This window comes from Falco biarmicus, chromosome 2 (genome assembly GCF_023638135.1).
Source record: "Falco biarmicus isolate bFalBia1 chromosome 2, bFalBia1.pri, whole genome shotgun sequence".
Lineage (NCBI taxonomy): Eukaryota > Metazoa > Chordata > Aves > Falconiformes > Falconidae > Falco > Falco biarmicus.
The window spans coordinates 95846764-95858976 of NC_079289.1; the positions used below are offsets into that span (position 1 = coordinate 95846764).

General features: G+C 38.5%; 1 protein-coding gene across 7 annotated transcripts in view; it reads left to right on the top strand.

Moving 5' to 3' along the window:
• Nucleotides 1–12213, top strand: part of ARHGAP6 (Rho GTPase activating protein 6) — a 336203-nt gene that overhangs the window by 284348 nt on the left and 39642 nt on the right. For all 7 annotated transcript variants that reach the window (XM_056328242.1, XM_056328245.1, XM_056328243.1 and 4 more), the window contains one exon: nucleotides 8633–8704. In XM_056328242.1, the coding sequence (XP_056184217.1) occupies nucleotides 8633–8704 (72 nt within the window). The remainder of the gene's footprint in view (nucleotides 1–8632; nucleotides 8705–12213) is intronic.

Genomic DNA, 12213 nt, shown 5'->3' on the forward strand with positions numbered 1-12213 from the left:
ATTACCACCCCTTTTAATGCCAACCTCTACTAATTCTTCTCATATAAATACTGTCTTTAACATGGTCCTGTGAGTCCATGGATTTTCTTTCAATGTAGCGGTGTTCACGAGGATTGTATTAAAGACAAGAAAGACTGTGAGCTAAATTCTGCTCCTTTATGCTACATTACTATATCTTGGATTTATTGTATCAGACTTGCTGTATCAGACTTGAGATGAAAACTGTATATGTTGCTGATTTTTAGATGGAAGCTTCCCCTCATCCTTCCAATTCATATTTTCCATGGAAACATGGATTTTTTTGAGGATTTTTTTTTTCCTCCTGAGAAAATAAAACCAGTATCTCTCAGTGTGAAAAAAGAAAATAAAAATGACTTAATGTTTTAAGCTAGGAGAAGTCTCAGCTGCTTGTAAAAGCATGCAGGCTTGCACTCTGCTGTACAGGAGTTTGTCAAAGTGAAGGTGACAGGAGGTTTTCCAGACAGGGAGATAAGCAAGCCCAAAATTATATATTTTTTTCTCCTAATAAGGAGATTTACAGAAATTTCTTCTTGTGATTTTTTTCCCAAATTTGACTTTTTGCCACCATTGAGACATAAAAGACTTAGCAAATTGATTCCCAAGATTTTCTTGTATCACATAACACGTTTTACCCCCTACAAACAACAACAAAAAAGTTTGCCTTTTTAATACTTAGTTTGTATTTTGGTAAATAGCTAGGAGCTTTGATCGAGAAGCAGCATGCATTTTCTGCAGTGCTGTATGAATACGGAACAGAAGGAGAAAATGCCAGGCTTCTTGGTGAAATCAGTGGCACCTTTAATCTGAACACAGAAGAATGAGTGTGTAATGCAACACCTTAAAAAAAAATATTTGTGTAACTTCTGAGAATCTACCTGTTGTGTAGGTGTGGTTTGTGAAGGTGGAGGAAGGGAACAGGGACAGCAATTTGATTCCTTTTGTTCGTTTTCTAAATCTGTATAAGAACACTAGTGTAACAGTTGATAGTGTTCTGCCAAATCTGTCTTTAGTACTTGATGTAGCACTGGCCCTTTGTTTTTCAACACTTGACTGGGCTGCCCTGTGCTTTCTTTGCAAATATTCCGTGTGTGTGGTGATTCTATAGTGACTTAAGATTTTGTGCTTTATTACAATTCAAAGCCAAAGAATAAATACCAATAAATATATCCCATGGGAGAAGCTTTTGAATCTTTGTTAAGAACACTGACTTTGCAGCCTGCTAATTTCCATGTTCTACTTGTCTTCGGCAGAGCTTTATTTTAACATATATACCTCTGGTATAAATATTTCAAAACTTTCAGTTGAAAATTAGATTTACTTTTGTTACCTTATGTGTATTGCTCCTTTTGAAAGTGCAGCAGGGATGTATTTGTGATGAGAGTTTCTTCTTGCCTTAGGTAGAAGAGTTAGTTTCTAAATTTTCTTCAAAGGCATGGTTTCAGTGGAGTCGTTGTGGTTGGTGCCAGAGGCGCAAGATATGTCTCTAAATACTGATTAGGAAAGATAAGGTGACTACAGATAGATTTCTTTTATCAGAGCTGCAGTACTATATCTATCTTTGTACTGGGCTTTTTACACTGAGAAGGCTACCTCAAGATTTAATGGAGAACTAATCTCCTGCTGAAGGTTTTTAGTAATAGGTTAGATAAATGTCTATGTGACTCTATTTCTGTGCAGGAAGTTGACCCAAGTGTTTTCTGCAGAGGTCATCACACCTTTTTTCTGTGCGCTTTACATTTTAACACCTGTTCCTGTCTATTAGTAAAAAAAGATACAAGCTAGATGATTGATGATACAGAGGACAGATAATTATTACAGTGAAACATTATAAGAAATGATCTGTTGGTAATTTCTGAAAGGGATATCATCTTGATTATTGGGGCCACCAACCTGTCCAGTGAGAGACCTTTCTGCACCATGATTTCACTTCCTTGCACCAAAGGCTTCTTTCTCACTTCATTTCTTTGTTAAGGCTCTGAGCAGGAATATTGTGGACTAGTTTAATTAGTCCTGGAGGAGCAAGTTATTGAAGGCCATTTTATTTTCTTACACAGCTCTTGTAAGGTAAGAGTCTGACAAGTATGAAGGGCTCGTAATAACGAAATGGTGGTCAGAAGACAGGGGAGACCTGGGTGCCCTGAACTGCCTCTGTGAGTGGGTCCCCCCAGTTCCAGAGAGTTGGGGGTTTCCTCTTCATTTGAAGAGCTCAACCCTTGTTCACACCAAGAGCAACCTGGGGGAAAGCTTTAAGGGAGCTGTAAAGAAACTTTGTTGCTGCTTCACCTGCCAGTGTTGGCATGCAAGCCAGCTTACCGATGCACGAGAAGTTCGATGCCAGGTAAATGGTGGCAATTTAATGTCTGGTCTGCTTCTAGCCTGCCCAGTACTGTGGGATTAAAGTTATTTCTCTTTCTTATCAAATTGAGAGTCGCTTTGACTAGGAATGGCATCAAACTATCAAACTACTCTCTACCCTCCATATTGTAAAACTTTTTATTTAGGTAACTGATGCCAGGAGACAGTCAATTTTCCCTTGCCCCTAGTGGACTGAAGGCAGTTTTCGAGCTGTTACTTGTGGTTTTCTATCTCAAACTACAGCATCAAGGCTGCTGTTCATTGATTGTTTGGAATTTGGTGTTCTAGTTTTTTGGGGTTTGGGTTTTGTTCAGTACAGCTAAAATATTTTATTTTACTGTAGTTGTTTTGATGTAGTAGTATACATAGACAATTTTTGACCTATTTTCTGTCAGTTATGAAAGCCCTCCAAGCAGGGGATATTTTTCAGTCTTTCTCAAAGCTTTTAAACCTCTGCCCATCATCGTGGTTTCTGAGTGCCTTCCATGTGGAGAGAAGGACAGCAGCAAAGTATCTGATGTACCACAATCTGTTTAAGTTAGGATCTTACTTACCTTTTGAGTTTAGGAAAGCTGCTGCCACACTGCAGATGCTGCTACAATATGAAAAAATACAGTGCCTGTATTTTGTCTTGTACCTGCTGCATCACATTACTGTTTTGTGACTGTCATCAGTCTCAGTGTAGCAAATACTGCCCTGAAGTATAGAAGGAGTGGTTCCCTCTAATTTCAATCTACCCAGAGGCAGGTTTTACTTCCAATATTGACACTAGGCATGTGCTCCATCAAAAGACCTTCCCAGAGAAAAATGTATAGCAAGTTACCCTTTGGTTCACTCCCTCTCGGTTGGGTAATGCCTGTAGGCTCACCCCTTCTATTTTCATATTGCTTATGTGCCAAAAACCATAATTCCTGGTTCCCTGGTTGAAGTTGTTTACCTTCCATCTGTGCTGCAGCTGGCGGTTCTTCGGAAGTTACTGTATGGGGACAGGGCCTTTTAACAAGAAGCTAATCTAAATAAATATTTGAACATGGACTTTTATAGTCACAGAAATGGCTAAGTAAAAAAACAGCACCACCTTCTTCAGTAGGGTGGCTCCAACTGTGCATTCGGAAGCAAATTTGCTTTGTATAGTGACCCAGCAAAGTGACTTCAACCACACAGTGCAACTGTCAGTGAACGAAGCACAGTCTTGTCTTGTGCTGTCAACAGAATTTAGCAGTGCTTTCTGGTCGCAAGGTCTCTATTACTTATGGTAATGTGCAGGCAAGAGAGACTGTAGCTTAACGTTTGGCTCACAGGCTGCGTGTGGGAGGCTAGCTCTTGGGAAATGCGTCTGTCTCGATGAGTGAACTGACAAGTCCTCAAGAGAGGTCATACTTGGTGCTTTGTGGTGTCAGTGGTAGTAATTTTCAAGACAGAATGGATTACACTTTTAGAAAACACATTCTATTTTTTTTCCTCTTTAAATGCAATTAGATCCAATTACTAATGCCTATTAAGGGAAAACACCCATGAATATAACTACTATGAAAAAGCATTTTAGAAAGCTCACAACATCATTCTTTTCATCCATTTCTGTTTTGTTAAATGAGCTATGATCTTCATCTCTCACATAACCCCTCTCCTTACGCTGTGTGAAAATAACCCTTAATTATAGAACACAACAAATTTTCTTCCCTAAATGGACAAGAAACACAATTCTTTAAGCAAAGGAGGTTAGCGATAGATGGGAAGGTGAGTTCTATTTAATCAGTAACCTGATAAGCAACAGAAGATCTCTTTTGTCAGAAACCCACTAAGTTAAAGTCTCTGTATGAATTTATGAATTATGTGTTTGATTAACAAAAAAGTGTCCTGGCATCTAAAGCAAAAAGAACATCCTTTCTTATATATAATCCACAAGCCCATGTATAAGGAAAGAAAGTGCTGAGGAATCATAATTTTGTTACAGATTCACTTCAAGCTTATTGACAAGGTACTTCCCATGATCTGAAGCCTAATATTATAATAGTGTCATAAAAATTACTTCGAAAGCTCAGGTGCTGTCATACTTTCTTCTGCATATTATACTAATTACGAAAAGCATACTGGATTAGGGCTTCACAGTATAGTGGCTTAATATTAAGAGATAAAATATGAAACTGGTGGCTAAAGAGTTCCTGAACCTTAAGTCTAGATGTGCCACCAACTTTATCACCTTGAACAAATTCTGTGTACTTGGTGATGCTTTTGCTTATGCTGAGCAGCACCTGCATCTACCAAATAGACTTGTGAATTTTCCTAACTTTAAAATGAGTAAAGCAGTACTGGAAGTAAATAATAGTAACATGATTCAGCCTGCACTGTCTCTCTTGGAGTCATACATGGCGCTGGTAGGTGGTCATGTGTAAAGCAACAGAGTAATCTGTCATTTAAAAAAATACAAAGTTCTCTTTCTTTACCTTTTAGAGTGGAAATTTATATATCATCAGCATGAAAATGGCTTCTTCTTACCTAGTTTTTAGAATCATGGTCTCAGAGTAAAATTTAGGCCCTGAAATGGACTCTATAGAATCTAGGATTTGAGAGTGTAACTGCTAATTAAATGGTGTTAGTGATGACACTGCAGGTTAATTTCAACCCTAACCCAAAATTTAAAAAATAATAATCCCAGAAGTCTAACTCCTCAATTCTTGTCCAAAGTTGGTATGTCAGTGCAAATACTCTTTTGTGTTCTGTAGGCTGTGGTTCACTGAGAGAGTTCTAAAAAGATGACCTAATTTTTCAAATAGAAAAGTCTTTTTGGCATTAACTGAACCTGGAAGTGCTCAGCACTTTGGAAAAACAGGTCATGTAACAATTTAATATGCACTCAGGAGTTTGATTCTAGACTCTTGGTCTTTTAAAAATTCATCATGCTAGTCTTAATATATAGATGCCCAGAGAGTGATGTATGCATTGCAGTGAAAAATGCAATGAACATAAATTAGTGAACATTGAACAAACCAAGTTCATTTCTGGAGAAACTAATCTGCACAGCTGTCTGGGAGGGTGTTCCTCAGAAAAATCAGAATGGGTAAATGAAGAAAAAAATTGCAGCTTCCTTCACTTTGACAGTTGTTGTCTTTTGAGTACTTCTCTTGTTAATATTCTTGAGTGGAATCTGTTGAAGTAGTAATATATTGTTGACCTATAGAAAGAAGCCTTTAGTTGATAATTATAGACAGAAAAGGCTGGATAAAAGCCCAACATTTATCACTTTGTGGTTTAAACATTCCCAAACTGTGAATTAAAATACCAGTCCATATTTAATAGTACTTTGGGCTGATAGAATACTATTTTGCATAAATATTTGCTTTTAATTTTAAAACGTACAGTAGGTATTATGCATGGGTAATAATGCTTTGCCTGTTTCTCAAGGATGCTTTGGATATTAATTATATTCTCAAAACAGACTGCAGATAATAAGGACTAAGCATTATTGCTATGAATTGGGTTAATTTAAGATGTAAAACTGCTAGAGTTGCACGTCTTTAAGCATGTTATGAATATTTCAGCAGTGTTCATACCTGATGTAACGTGAATCAACAATCATTTCAAAACATTTATTTATTTTTTTTACAGAATATAGATTTTAATTATTCATGTCTTTTGCTAGGGAGGAGGAGAGCTGGAACTGACCTTAGACCTCTTGGCAGATCTGCTAAGCTTTAGCTTTTCACTGAGATTCCACTCAGTCTTATTTTCATATGCAATTCTTTCTCTTGCCATGGGGTAAACTGTAAATGTAAGTGGTCGTAGCTCCGCTGCCTTCAGTGGAACTGCTCCCATTTGATGAAGCTAGGTGTCTGTCTTCTATCACTCAGCAATCTCTTTCTTTGCTGGAGTGCACAGGGTGCACTCTTCTGTATTTTCTGGTTTGTCTCCTCCAAAATTGCTTGCTGCTTCTTACATTCCTCTGGGCACGAGTATCACTTGTATCCAAAAATCTAGGCTTGCAGAGGCAAATGCACAAATGTTGTCCCAGCCTGTCATTTACTAAGGAATTACGTCACTGCTGGTGTTGAAAGAATCATCCATTAAGAACAAGGTTCATGAGAAAGTATTGATAGTTTGGCTATAGAAGTTGTTAACCTGTTTTTGATGTGGATATGAGTGCTCTTCGTTTCTGTATTCAATATTGAATAGCATTAATTTTTTGCTGTATTTCAGGACACTGAAACACTCCAGAAGTTGCCATTGTATAGGTATAATAGTAAAACACACTATTTTATATCCAATTTCAACTTTTATTCTCATTTTTACGTCTCAGTAGACTTCAGTAGAATGTCGGCTTAACAATGAATGGGTCTTTGGAGAATAAGGCTGTAAGGCTCCAAAGAAATAGAAGTCATTTATCAAAAGCCTACTGTGATGCAGTAATTTGAATTTATAACATGAAAAATAATTTGGAAATTATTTAATATATTTATAAAGCCAGAACATAATAGTGGTGGGTAACCTTATAAAAACCAGCAGTACTGTCATGTATGTAAGCAGGCTACCGACTATTCATATTGCCAAGAGGTGAAAGAATTTCTGTAATAAACTCAGTCTTATCAACTGGAAATGTCAGAAGGTATGAAAAGACTGGGTATATTAATCAATCAAAGTATGACTTTGAGTTATGAACTCGTCATGCATCTACAGAAAAGGAAAATCTAATCATAGACTGTATCAGGCAATGAATTACCACCATTATACTGCTGAATTCTCATCCAGAATACCTTATCCATTCTACTCAGACTTCCTTCAGAGAGATGAATTCTCACCAGAGCAGGTGAAGAAAAAGGAGAATTAACATAACTGGCTAATGATGATCTACCTAAGCGACAAAAACCAAGTATCATAGTTAAGTGAGTGCTGGGAGCAAATATGCTCTAAATGCAGAGTGCAAGTGTGCCAGTGGAGTTAATCAAACCATAGTTACATAAGGTAAAAAAAAAAGTTAATTTTAAAGTAAAAGGATATTAACTAGCTGTGAAAAACTCAGAATTTGTCCAGCTGTCTGTTGACTAATTATCTGGACATGGCTTTCAATAGCAGTTGAGGGAAAACTGTGGGGAAACAGCTTGTGTTCTCTCATGACCCCTAATTGCGGAGATGAGAGTTAATTGATGGAGATCCACTTCACTCCCCTATGGTATGTTCCCTGCTGTAAAAGAGCACTTAAGACACTGGCTTACATAACTAGAAAAACTTGTTGAGGCAGATTATTTGGTGACCTTCTTACTATAGAAGTGAAACACAGATACAATGTGTTCATTTTTGAGTTTTTGCCCTATTACAAAACCAGTAAGGTAAAAGGTACATTCATTAATTAGGTGGAGTGGTGCTTCTGTTAGCATTAGCATTAGTCCTGACGTTAGACCCTTTATAAGTTTTTGGAACTTAAAGTGCAAGTTAAAGCAGGCCCATGTCTTAATCCCTGGTATTTGCTGAGACCTAATAAATAAAATGCATTTTTGTTGGCTTTTCATTATAAAAGATGCTGCTGAAGGAAATAATGACAGCCAACCTTTTGCCATAATTGTTTCAAGAACGAACCTGCCTACACTGTTGCTTAAAATCTTTGGTCTTTAATACCTTAGTGAAAACTTGGATTATATATAGGGTGTCAGAACAATAATTTCTCTGAGACTCTAATCTTTCTGAACCGATCTGGACATGCTGTGCCAAACTGCAAGTTCCCTGTGTGAGTTCGGATCAGATGGGTTGTGTGAAGGTGGTCAGCTATCACAAACTGGTAAGACTGGTATGCAGAATTTATCCTGGAGGTTATCAATCCTCCCTTTCCAAATACTACCTTCAGCTCCACACCTGAACCACAGTCATGTGACCATGGCAGAGGGCTAACCAGTACCTTTTAGGTTTATGGTATGTTGCTATAGGAGCATCCAGCAGCAAACCTTCATTGTTAAGTCTTCAAAATGAGCTTACCATTCCGCCATGTAGGCTGTGTGACCACGCGTGTGTAGAATGCCCATCAGCACGCAGTGATGTATTTTAGTTCCCCGGTAAAGCCTCATCACGTGGGTGAACAAAGCAGCACTCCTTTGGGCTGAAGGACTGTAATAGTCCTCAGCCTTTGTGAAATGTACCTCAACACCCTTCCTGACCCCAAGTGCTGTGGCCATCTCACTCCATGTTCTTACCGCTTGTGCCGCGGTTTGTTCAGCATTCTTTCTCCTCACTTACTTCCCTTTTCTTTTTTTTTTCCTTTTTCCTCTTACAGATGGACAAAAGAGGAAGAAATCATTAAGAAAGAAACTGGACTCATTAGGAAAGGAGAAGAACAGAGACAAAGGTAAAATAAAATGAGTACATATTTACTGGTCAGGCCTTAGTTTTGCATATGAGATTTCTTCAGTCTTACATGTATACATTATGAAGTAGGAGAATGTTACTGGTGTGCTGCCCAGGTATTTACTTCCCAGGTGAAAAATACGTTTTATCTTTTCTGTTTGTCATTAGTATTACCCAGATCTCTTCAATTGAAAGCTTATTTCCTGGGAGAAAGGAGGAGTTAAAGGACTGCATCTTTTCTTCATTGCTCTTTCTCCCCATTTTCACCATTCATTGCAGAGTGTGGTCTGGGTAATATAATCCAGTTGTTTACCTGCCTTTGCACTCTCCTCTTTCAATTTGCAAAGCATGTGAACCCAGCCCTGCCCAAGCAAGTCAGTTGGTTTGCTTTTCTGTTTTTTTAACCTTAGGAATATAGCTGTTGTTTAAAATACATAAATGCTTCAGTATTACCAATCAGTTGGATTTTATTAGACTCCATGTGACACGGATTTACAGATACAATTGTACTCTTTTGTGTGGACACTAATCAGCTTTGTGGGCTGGGTTCTAATCCACTGGACTTGACCTGTAATTTGCAGCCATTTAAACTAAGTCTGGATGTTGAGAGCTGAAAAGTGTCTCTGCCATTGCAGTTTTCTGCACGTAGGTGCATCTAATTTTGTGCTCCTTCCTGGAAAAGAAGTTCTGGAAAAGTGGTGGTAAAACTCAGTATTAACACCCCAGTTTCACAAAGGTGCACACACAAAAGCACAAATTTGTAACAAGAGAAGTGATCTGGTAACTCTGATGTTATTGGTTGTAATTGTTTGGCAGAAGGATGGAACTTCAAAAGTCCATTGAAAAAATGAACATCCCCATTTCAAAGTTACTTTAGATATTTGTCAGCAAGTAAATGCTTTCCTTTTAATTTTTGTTAGTTTGATGACTTCATATATGGGATTATTATTTTCTTGATTTTAAAATGGCTATGGAAAACGTTTGCCTTTCTAAAACTGAAAGTCTCCTGACATATTTGTTTGGATAAATCCAGTGGCCTCCCATGTTGCATTGCAAGTACCAAATCTTTCATTTTTTATGAGAATTGCTTGATGTAGGACTGAGCCCATATGCAGAGGGAGTCTTGAAGGAACACATTTAGTGGTTGAATGTTTTTTATAGCCACCTTTGGGGAATAATCTATTTTGTACTGCTCCTATCAAAGCATTACATTTGGCTGCACTGTAATTAATTAGTCATTATGTTACTTTGTTTTCTTGGTTTTTTTCCTATAGTTCTCCGTGCAGTTAGAAGTGCAAAGCAACACAGTTCTGTTGCAAAACCTTCCCTACTTTTCAGTGCATTTGCCAGACACTGATCTTCATAGTAGTCTGTGCAGTGTTCTGCATCAGAAATGGCTAATCACTTACTGCCTTTTTTTTTTTTTTTAATCTTTTAAACATTCTGTGTCTCACAAATTGTTGATGCACTGAACGCTTTTATTTCCCCCCTCATATGGGTAGGAGGACTTTGATAGTCTCCTATTTAGAAGCTCTTTTGAGAGTTAAATATAGTTTATCTTTTTATTCTCACATTTTTCATTGCAGTAGCAGATTTGAGCAATAATAAATTGATTTGATAATTCACCAAAGACCAAATTTTGTCATGTCACCCAAACCTGGTGGATCTTTGCAATTGCAATTCCAGAGCTCCTTTAATGCCTTTTTGGTGTGGTGCCTTGAGAAGTGATAACTTCCTTTGGTGATGCATACAAATGCTTAACCTGGAGTTGCTCTGTATTCTTAACCCAGAGTTGCTCTTTATTCCTCTAGATTCTTTGCTGCCGAAGATCTTTCAAACAATTTTTCTTACATTGCCCTGTACTCGTGATTTCCTTACAGCCTTGTTTTATTTCAGCTGACACCTGTTTCTGATAATTACACAACTGTACTGGTTGAGCACTTACATACAGATAACGTTATTTTCTGCTGTTACATTTCTGTTCAAGGATTTTTTTGTTTGTCTGCCCTGCATGGTAACATTTATACTCCAATCAGTTAACAACTTTGGGGATACTTTCTGGTTTTAATCTGATGGATTTTTCTGAGTGCACTTGGCTCTTTAGGGCTCAGTAGTTGCCCACAGCAAAGGTCAGCACTTCGTACTTATTCATCCTTGTATGTATTTATCTACTTCCTGTTTTGCAGCATTGTCCATATCTTCTGGTTAACTATACCCAAGCGTTTTTACACTATGCTGAGTCTCTTAATTTTAATTCCTTTTTTTATCTTTTCTTCCTTCTTCTTTTAACTTCAGGCATTTCAAACATGTACCCCTCTGCTTTTATCCTCTTTCTCCCATCTTCCACTGCCTTATTCTCATTTATAGATATGTCTTACATGCTCTCTCCATGTATAAAATACTGTAGGAGCACCCCCTGAGGAGAAAGTACCTCAGCACTGTGCAAACAGCAGAATTTGTATTTCTTTCCTTCCTTCAGGACATCAGGTTGATCAGTAAGAATAAAGAGGGCCAGGAATTTGGAAGGAGTCAGGTTCCCAACCAAGTTGTGTCAGCAGAGTGAAAATAAAGTCATGTTGGCTCTTCTTTGTTGTCAACAGCAAATGTTAGGCAAAAATAGCCTAGACAGCAGCATATGGCGCCCTGCTTCTCAGGGTTTCTGTCCATGGTTGTTTCTGGTGTACTTTTCTCTGCCCTTCTGAGTTATTAAAGATCATCTGCCCCATGGATACTTGCTGAGCAGACTCTTAATCCATGACAGCCAAGGGGATGGTCAACTAGGAGGTGCTGGATTGTGCCATGTGGGCCATTAGCCTGGCACAGTTGGTGAAAGGTGGCTGTTTCCCTGTGGGAAGCAGCAGCACCAGCATCTCCCCCAGCCTCAGGAGTTAGGGGGGACAGCATGACCCAGCTTTCAGGTGATGAGCTGGCTCTGGAAAGAAAAATGTAAGGCCTCATGCTGCTGGTCGCCATAAGGATAAGCTTATCCAAGCCCCACTTTCCCTGAACAGTGGTCTCTGTGCCACCCAAAGTCAGAGTTAACCTCCCTCAGCATGTGTGTCACAGCGAGCTACAGGTATTATCCTGGTCTGTTCCACGGTAGTTTTTTAACAAACATTTCTACCATTGATTTTATAAAGAGAGTATCTTCCATTTCTGGGCAACCAGTCCAAAACAAACACTCCACACAGTGGACGTGGGTGTGCTCACACAGAAGGAGGGAGCACTTAGTGCAGGGCCGGGGCAGGTCCCTAGTCCTCATGCCTTCCATCTGTTTCGTTTTGAGTTTTTGTGGTTTTGTTTTGGTTTGGTTTTTGTTTTTGTTTGGTAACTAGTCCAGCTGCACTGTGATGAGAGGGAAACAGCAAGACCAGGCTGCAGGACATCAGAGGGGAAGCAGGAAAGCTGATTTCCAGAACATTTTATAGACGAGTTGTGGCTGCCTTAACGCAAACAGCATTTTTGTCCCTTCACCATCACTTTTGTAAGCACAGTTGCAGTTTGAAGAGT